The 10357-nt window shown below is 37.0% G+C and overlaps 1 protein-coding gene across 1 annotated transcript in view; it reads left to right on the forward strand.

Moving 5' to 3' along the window:
- The first annotated feature begins 7200 nt into the window (after positions 1-7200).
- Positions 7201-10357, forward strand: part of LOC127180553 (uncharacterized) — an 8037-nt gene continuing 4880 nt past the window's right edge. The window contains exon 1 of the mRNA XM_051134682.1: positions 7201-7602. Coding sequence (XP_050990639.1) covers positions 7201-7602 — 402 coding nt within the window. The remainder of the gene's footprint in view (positions 7603-10357) is intronic.

Genomic DNA, 10357 nt, shown 5'->3' on the forward strand with positions numbered 1-10357 from the left:
TCAAAATTGACATTACTGTATGACAGTCACATAAATGGGATTGATAAAACATCTGCATTACTGTAGACTAGGGGTGGAGCCGAAGCCGAATACGGTATTCGGAAAGGCACAAATAACGTGTTTTTTACAAATACTTATTTCGAACAAATACTTAAAAAAAAATATTTGTATTCGGGAACAAGAAAAACTTTATATTAAAAAGCTGCGTTTCCTCATGAGACCGCAGTGCATGCCCGCATGAGCGAGTGACATTCAGGAGTCGGAGGGGTTGGGGGCAGGGCTCGAAATTGCTCCCAAATTGCTCCCATATGCTCCCAAAATTTAATCTGCGTGACCTCAAAATATATTTGGAAGCATTTGTGCGAGAAATCGTTGTGGTGCGACTTGTTTTTATTTCTTTACAAAACTTTCGCTAGCCTAACTACTGCCCAGACTGAGCTGATACAGTGAAAGTTTCGCCGTTCTCTCCAACATTACATAACTAACTAAACTTGATCTTTACATTCTTAACTTTAATGCAGATTTTAGATATTAGCCGTAAATCACTCCCTGTCACTGACACTGCGCTCCACTGAAACTCGGAACCGGCCGTTTTTTTCTCTCTTAACCAACCTCTGTTCCAGATTTGCACAAACTACATTGCAATTAGGGGTGTGTGATATGACGATTTTTGATTGTGGACAATTAAAATGTCTCCACAATCTGCTTTTGAAGAAATATACTATATTTTGTGATACAGCGCACATTCTGGCATACATTCACATAAAAAGATAACACTCACGCAGGGGCGTAATTTCCACTGGGGACACACTTTTCAAAATCCCGTTTGTGTCCCAACACTTTTAAATTGCTTTGTTAAATTAATGTCTTGTATTGTAGAATGCACGCTCAGCACCGCAGAGAGTTTCGCGCTATCGTTAAAACGAAACCGAAAGTAAAACGCGCACGCGCATTCAAAAGCAATTTTAATACCCCACGTTTAGAGAGCGACTCCCCAGTTAACCTTAGCATAGCTTCCCGTCACTCATTAACTTAGTTGAAACTCCTCACATGGATTTGGGCAACCAAATAGAAAAGAGTGTGGCTGCTGCTGAGATATCTCTTGGTCCTCCACCAGCCAAAAAAGTGTGTAGAAGTGTAACGTAAAAAAAAAAAATTGATTTTTACGCCTATTTTGAATTTTACTCGAATACAAATACAAATACAAATACAAATACTTTCCCCCCCTCAACAAATACAAATACAGATACAAATACCGGCTGCTTTGCACACCCCTACTGTAGACACAGTTTGTTCTGCTAACAGGGCAATGCAGTAAAGCTGAAATACACAGTGGTATACATTACAGTAACACTGTGAATTACCTGTTCTCATTCCGAAAAAGCCGGACAATAGATGCCACAGTGCTCCGACTCAGAATGGGCTGGACCCTTTGTCCAGCCTCTCTAAAGGACAAGCCATGATTGATGACATGATCAATAATTGTTGCCCGAATTTCATTTGGAACTTGAGCTCGATTTTGTCCTCTTGCTGCTGCAGCTCCTCCACCACGCATACAAACTCCTCTTCCTCGGGCCCCTCTGCCATGGCCTCTTACTCTCCTTCCATGCCTATTGCCTCTTTGATCCATGCTTGCAAATAGCAATACAGAGGTGGCATCTTTTGTAGAGGGATGAGGATTGATTGCTGATTGAAGAGTTGTGCAAACAAGTTTCACACAGGTGCATTGAATATTCATAATTATGCAAGTACTTTCTATCAGCTGTTAATAGATGTTTTCCTTTTGTTCAACACAGTGAATCCAATGGAGTTTGGGATCTTTCAATGAGATCTGTGGTGACTGTTTTGACAAAGGGTGTGAAAAATGTGTGAAACAAATGAAAAAGTGTTAAGGCATTTGAAAGAGAAGACTTCTCCTGTGCTAACCTTATGATTACTTGTGATGATGAAGATCAAATGAATCCCAGTTTCACTGAGCGTGTCTTAGCAAATGAGAAAAACTGTAAATTAAGGATTAAAACACTTGCAAATGCATACATTTGTGTTCATCATGTGATTTTTTTTTTTTCCCAAGCAACACTTATTACCAGTTTTCGTAGTATTGTTTTGAATTGATCTCATCAGTGTGTAAAACTGTGTTGTGTGTGTTTTTTAAGGGTTTGTGTGTCATGTCTAAGAGCAAAGTTTGGGTTTTTTCAGCAAGATTGAGTTGTTTTGAGTGGAGAGCTTCATTTTGACCTGAATATAGTAAGTTCGGGGAATTGAGTTAGAAGTTACGGATTTGTGTTTAGAGTTTTGCAAAAAAGAGGCATAATTTCAAGAAATGTGTTTAAGCAATTGAGAAAAACTGTAAGTAAAGATCATGTTCAATGAAGATTTTTTGTAAATTTCCTACCGTAAATATATCAAAATTTAATGCATTGCACCCTCAGATGACAGATTTTGAAATGGCTGTATCTTGGCCAAATATTGTCCTATCCTAACAAACCATACATCAATGGAAAGCTTATTCAGTTTTAAAAAAAATTGACCCTTATTACTGGTTTTGTGGTCCAAAGTCACAAATGTACTTGTCATGGAATCAGTCAACTTATCAGCACCAGACCTCATCGCCACACCTCTCTGATCTCAAATGCCAGAGCACTGATCATCTGCACCTGTTACACTCATTAGAACCAAACTTTAAATACCCACACTTCCCAGTACTTCTCTGTCTGGTCTTGTAAATGACAGTAGTTAAAACCTATAAGATCAAAATCCATCAGATCTGTCATTTTCACCCTCATATAACATTCTTGTGTGTCTGCCACATTTTGCGGTGACTGCAAATCACATTCCTAATAGGAATATGCTGAAGATCATGAACAGGCACTGGAACAATCATGGAATCGCAGTAATAGAGGGGTAGCAGTATTTTTCAAGCTTCTTGAGAATGTAAAATCAAAATCCCTAAATATGACTAAAGACGTTTTGCAGAAAAAAAAGCAATGAATGCAAATATCTAAAATTTACAATTACGTTAAAGCGATGGGGGGGGGCTGAAACAAACTGCTGGTGGGCCAGAAATCTTGTGTTCATGGTGCAGCGTGATGAAAAATAATCACTGTCACAAATAAATGCCACTACAGTAAACATGTTAAAGAAGCAAAAATATATGAAACAAAGACAGAGAGAAGAGGACAAAATTTAAAAAAGAAATATGAAGACAAAATTAGGGATGGTGTGTCAGTGGTCAAGAAAATTAAGAAAGAACTGCTACAATTAGAGACAGAGAAGGTAAAGCTGGTGACAAAAGCTTTTCACTGTGTGGAAATTGTGCAAATAATCACACACAACACTGATTCTGTGTTCACACTTTAGCACATTGATTATCTGATTGAGAGGCTGAAAAAAAAAAATCGATGAACCTGAAAGGGCCAAAACACTGGAAGACATCAATAAGAGAGTAAAAAGGACGAAATGGAGGTCTGGGAAATACAAAAGAAATTAAAAAGAATTTTGACATGATGGGAATGAAAGTGATAGGAAAAGGGAACTGGATCAGGAAAGGGCCACAAGTCAGGACTGAAAATCGAGTAAATTTAACTCTTTGGGGACTTGGGATTTGAGACTTGGGAGACTTGCTTGTGACTTGAAAGTCCCACCTCTGGTTTTGACACCACTGGCGACCTGTAGGTGCCTACATCAAATTCATATCTGTGATATTGGCCTTCAGGACGGCCAATAGAAATGCACTGTCCTCTCCTAAGAGTTTGTTCCTTATCATGCGGTTAGTGAATTAAAGGCGCCTTGATCCCTCACAACAAAGCAAAGTCACTTTATAAAACCACCACCTCTCTGTTCCTCTTTGGTGGAAGGAATTACTAACTTCACCTGAACTGCTGAGACCATCACAAAAAAGTTCTTGCTTTCTCTTCCTTTATGCATTTTACTTCTGCTCCGGCTCTTGTACTTTGTACAGCTTTCATTATGTTCTTGTGTAGGACTGAAATAACAAGGAACAGATCTGAATCTATTCACAATATTCATAAATCCAGCACAATATACAAATTGAACATGGTTTATTTTTTACTTCATGTAAACATTCTTAAAAGTGCATTCAATGGCTTTTATTTGCCTTAAATGGTTTAGGACTAAACAATATCAAATACTCAATTAATTCATTTAACAATGTGTCAAACACTGAAAAATGCCTGTATTGTAAAAGACAGTTTAGCTTTAAACAGTAACAGACAGAATTTTTAAAAAGAGAAAACATGATCATCTGTACAATACTGGTGTTGCACTAAGAAGTGGTCACAAAATTTAAACTTCAAACTGTAAAACACTGAAGATTCAAAACTTTTTTTCTTATAAGAGTAAACAGTATTGTTTAGAGAGATAGTTCACACAAAAATGTGAATTCTGTCAATTACTCACCCTCATACAATTCCAATTCCAGACTTTCATTCATTTTTAGAAAAACGATTAAGAGTATTTTTAATTAAATCTGGGTACTTTCTGTCCCTCTATTGATAGTCTACGCAACTACCATTTTCAGGGTCCAGAAAGGTATAAAGACATCAATAACAGCATATAAATAACAGACAACAGAATTTTGAAGTTCGTTATAACTGAAATATCATTGAAGGGATGCAATTCATTAATTTTAAAAAAGCTCAAATATTACATGGATTTTCAAAATTGTTCATGCAAGAGTCTTGGAGGAATGCACAGCCACTTGGTTGCCTTCATCTCAAACCACATTCAGGATTTCTCTAAAAGAAATGGAGATGACAAAAAAATGAAATGAATTAAACTGAACTACAGAGTAATATGCAGGTTGGAGATGGAAAATCAATCATATAGTATTTTAAGTTCATTAAATGAACTGCTAACCCTAATACTTGCCAATTAAAACATTTGTTTATAAATTGCTTAACTTACATTTCCAATAGTCTCCATTTGCATCTGTCATATGAGTTTGTCAGATCATCTATGTCTTACAATATACTTCATTATTTTCAGTTAAATAAACAGATACACATTTCATAACTTAGGTGTTGCTTACTTCTGTATGAATTCCAATGTAAGTGCCGCCTCTTCTGGGTATTTGTAGCTCACAGTGGTCATTAACTTCTTGCACGACAGCAATCTTGAACTGCCCATCACCTTAAACACAAAAGACATTACAAAATGACCATATACATAATGACAAGCAGTTTGAACACACCTTATACACACAAGGATGATAACATGCAAAAGTAATCAATCCAATCATTTTGGTAACGTTACTAGCACGTTGTCTGTGACACCGATATAAAGTTGGTTCGACATTTGACGTTGGATGTTAGACAGATATTCAGCCGCGAAAAACTTCAATACAATCTTAGTGAATGAGTACAATTGCATACAAAGTGGCTTATCTGAAAAGCATTAAGAAGGTAGAAGTGAACACACATCGCAGTTTGTTTTAATCCTCATCGATATGTTGCAACATACTTTAGCAGCGGCGAGCTTGCATTTAGGTCAGCTAGGGGCCGTCTACAAAGTACATGTGAAAGCATAAAATGATTAATGGTTTCCCTTCTGAATGGGTTTTTTTTTTTTAGTTACAAAACAAGAGCAATTTGTGCACCAATGTGATAAAGATATAAAGACAAACACTTATAACGCTCATTTGCATTTAACCTCTTAAACTCTGCGCGTTTAAAATAATAAGGTTTCATTTTCAAAGCCTTCCTTATATGGTATCAGCCCATATATGGTATCATTTGAAAGCTTAAAGTCTCATCTTTACAAAGAATCACTTCTGGTTTTATGATACATAAAGCAGTAAAATTAAGCATAGAACTTTGTTTGTCCCACACATAAATTTCCGCCTAAAGATTAGGATGATTTTTTCCCAAGAATGTGTATTTTTTATATTTTTCTCAAAACAGACAAGTCATATATCACATGAAAGCTCTCATTCTCAGGAATTTGGCTATGTAGATTATTTTATTGTGATAATCACAGACTGAATGATCCTCAATAGAATCGAGATGTCAAAACCGTTAGCTCTTACAATTTTTTTTTTTAATTTATCATATTCCTACACATACAACTGCTTCAGACAGCCACAAACAGCCACAAATCCTATATTATCTTTTAGATTAGAATCTCTTCTTTCAAACGACATTTTCACGTTTCTGTGTGCTTTCCTTGGTAAGATATCCATCGTTTTGTCGCATAAGCGCAACAGCTTGAAATTCAGTATGAACACATAGCCTGGTGCACAACTTATATTGTGTATTTATTTTATTTTATTTTACTTTTAATGTACCATTTCACCGGAAGTGAGCGGCAGCAAGAACTAAATGAAGATAAATGTTTTGGCGTGTGATGTGTTTATTGAACCAATCAGATAAGAGTAAATGGAGTCAGCGAGAGTCTCATTTGATTGGTGGCCCCGCCCTCCCCATCACGCTTGCAAAAACTCAGTGAGTGAGAGAATCGTGCCAAAAGTGTAAGCGCAGATAAAAGAAAGACGGAGCTGTACATATTGGATTATTTCGGCAACTTTGTGTCCTACATACACAAGTCATTTAGACATTTCCAACAGTTTGTTTTTTTACACATACAGATTGGTCCTACTCAGTCAATCTGTTTTGCAGATCTTTAAACTGTTGTTTTCGTGTGCAAATCACTGTTCACATGCTTGCAGTGCTTTTGACCGTCTTTTAGCGAAAAGAACGTCCCAAAAGTGTAAGCGTGGAGAAATGGAAGTCGGAAGAATGCAGATCCTATTTATTTTGCGAAAGCATGAAGCTGCAGTTTCACAATGCATGAATTACACTTACGAGTAACAGTTAAATGCTGCAAAACTTTTTTTCTTACGCTTGAAACGCGATTTACACTTTTACAAAGCTTCTCTTGCGCATGCAAATTTAATTTCTGCTTACAGTCTTATGTACACTTGCACCACACCTGCTCTTCACGTGCAAATCTTTATGGCATTATTTTATCTCCATACTATTCATTCTCACTTGAGAAAAGAGAATTGAATCAGTGGTTAGTGGAGAATGAAGAGAACAAGGATTCAACAAGAATTTATGAGACAGGAAGGTTGTTTCTCATTGGACAGCAGATCTTTGTGATTCTCATGGTTATTCACTTTATGATCATCGCACAGAAATGGAAAAGTAAAGTTCAGACTGCTGGAGCTTAAACAGTAATCAAATGACTTCACTACATGTGTCCGCAGAAGAGCTTTCTTGTCCCGTGTGCTGTGAAATCTTCAAGGCTCCTGTTTTTCTGCCATGTAGTCACAGTGTTTGTAAAGAGTGTCTTCATCAGTTCTGGAGAAACACAGATACTCAGCAGTGTCCTGTCTGCAGGAAAATATCCTCAAAACTCGAACCTTCAGTTAATCTTGTGTTACAAAACCTGTGTGAGTCGTTCCTGAAGCAGAGAAATGAGAGCCATTCATCAGGATCTGAGGAGATCTGCAGTTTACACGGTAAGAGACTCAAACTCTTCTGTCTGGAGGACAAACAGCCTGTATGTGTCGTGTGCAGAGACTCAAAACAACATGACAATCACAAATTCAGACCCATCAGTGAAGCTGTTCCAACCTGTAAGGTAAGATGTATTTATTTCTGGCAAATAAAGTTTGTCATAAACATGCAAATTTCTCTGTACCAATTACCAACCCTAACCCTAACCCTCACATGTGTATTATATATATATATATGAACATTTTAAATAAATCTCTGGTGTCTTAGATTTTTTATTTAAATTCTAGGAGGAGCTCTATACATGTCACACCCCTGTGGTCTGTTTTTGTGTTTTTTCCCTATGTATGCCCTTATTTGGTCTTTCCTGTTCTGTCTTCAGTTATTACGTCATTGTGTAATTGTTCACACCTGTCTCCCTCTGATTAGTCTGTGTATATAAGTTTGGTTTTGTTCCCCAATGGTTTGTCGGTTCTTAAAGTCTCTTGCGTACTGTTTGCGTCTGATTCCCTGCTGGTCCTGTTCGATTTGTGGATCATCTAATAAATGTTCATGTTCCTGATCTCCTCGTCCCTACTCCTCATTCCCCGCACATGACGCCCGTGACAATACAGCACTTAAGTCTTCACAAGAGAAACTTAAACACAAAGAAAGCATTAAAGGCATGTTTGAGAAAACAAGACAACACATCCAGGTGAGACTTGACTCTTTTGACATATTCATAAATGGAATTAGATTTAGAACAGCTGAACTGATTTGTCTGATCTGATAATTACATTGGCTAGAACCTTCTGCATTTTCACTTAAGCAAACTGTAAGAATATGTCGCGCTCTCTGCTCCTTGTCCGTGAGAACCTGCTTGTACGTGACTTCTCTCCCCCCTCCCTTTTTCCTCTCTCCCTGCTGTGTATTGTATCTCACCTACCTATACCACTTGTTATTGTCTGTTTAATATATAGTTGGTTGGAATAACAGGAAGAGCTTATTGTACACCCAGATCTATTTCTGATATTTTACTGTACACTTAATATTGTTTTTGTTCCATATGACGCACATAGATATTTTGGTTAGATGAATAACATCCGTTAATATCCTTATATATACTCTTGTATTAGACCAATAAAGTTGAAGTAAGGAAATACAGAACTTCTGTCTGTGTCTTGCTTCCCGGCCGTATCACATTGGGAGACTGAGGGTATTCGGTGGCAACGAGAAGTGTAACAGGACGCATTTATTAACACAAACTAACTCAGGGGAATGCAGACAATGTTTTTACATTTATGAGCCCGAAAACCTGTTAACATGACAGACACTGAGCTGCTGACATTATGAGGCCAGACCTTGCAACTTTGAAAATATAGAAAAATTGTACAAAATTTATAAACCAAAATGCATACTTGAGGTTTAAGCAACTACATTCTTGCCTGAAGAAAAAAACAAAACAAAAAACTACATTCTGTGACACAGTAGTATTTTGAAAATTATAGTGGGTTTGCTCTTCCGCCATTGTCTTTTGCTGGGAAAAATACTGATCTCACACAGAAAAAAACCAGAGTGATACAAATGGTGAACAGTCCTCATACTGGTGAAATATCAACACTCCTGAAAAACCTCTCAGACAATCAGATTAAAGTAGAGGGGTTAAAAACTTTAAAACACAAACCACTGTAATTCAATAATTAGAACATGACATTTAATATTTAAGGGGAAAAATGACAAATAAAAATAAACGTATAATGCTTACTTTTTCTTGGATGAGTTACTTGAAAGGGCCTTTGTTGTTAGGGATGTTGGTGTTTAAAATTTGGTTATGATTTATAAATATAACATTATTTATCACTGATACATGTTCATTTTATTTGTGTTTTATCATTGTGTATTGCTTTATATACAGAACAAAAATGACCTAATTAAGAAAAGCGTCTTAATTGAAGATGGAATTTCTGCTCGATACCGTCTGCAGACAAGAACAGACAATTTGCATCAATCTGAATCATATAGAAAAATGATCTTTGGGGAGAGAGACAAAAACTGACCTCATAAAACCATTCTGATGGCTGGAGAAACAGGAACAGGAAAAACAACTATGATCAATGCGATGATCAACTACATGTTGGGTGTAAAGAGAGAAGACAAGATTTGGTTTGAGATCACAGATGATCAGAGCGACCGAACATCAGCTCACAGTCAGACCTCCATCATCACTGTTTATGGGTTTTATCTACAAGAGAGTCCAATCCATTTAACAATCATTGACACACCAGGATATGGAGACACACATGGAGTTGATCTTGATAAACAGATCACTGTGAGTTTGTACAGTTTAAGTAAATCTGCAGAAGGGATCCATGAAATAGATGCAGTGTGTCTGGTGATTAAAGCAACAAAAAAACGACTCTCTGACAGACAACAATACATATTTGATGCTGTTCAGTCTTTATTTGGAAGAGATATTGCTGAAAACACTGTCTTGCTCTTTGCACACTCAACTGAATATCCACCTAAAAATGCCCTGACGGCTGTTAAAGAGGCTGAAATCAAGTGTGCAGTAAATGACAAGAATCAGCCAGTGTATTTCCTGTTTGACAACTGTCAGTCAGACGCTGCTGATGAAGAATATGAAATGATACAGGAACAATCATGGAATCTCAGTTTTAGAGGAATGACACAATTCTTCAAGTTTCTTGACACAATACGACCAAAATCCCTGAAGATGACTAGAGATGTGTTACAGGAGGAGCAGTTGGAGGCACAAATCTCCAATCTAAAATCACGTGTTGAGCTGATGCAGCTAAAGCAAAATGAACTGAAACAAACTCAAGAAGCTCTGGAGCAGAACAAGGAACATGTCAAGAAAAATGAAAACTTTGAGTATGAAGTTA

Source organism: Labeo rohita, chromosome 18, assembly GCF_022985175.1.
Source record: "Labeo rohita strain BAU-BD-2019 chromosome 18, IGBB_LRoh.1.0, whole genome shotgun sequence".
NCBI lineage: Eukaryota > Metazoa > Chordata > Actinopteri > Cypriniformes > Cyprinidae > Labeo > Labeo rohita.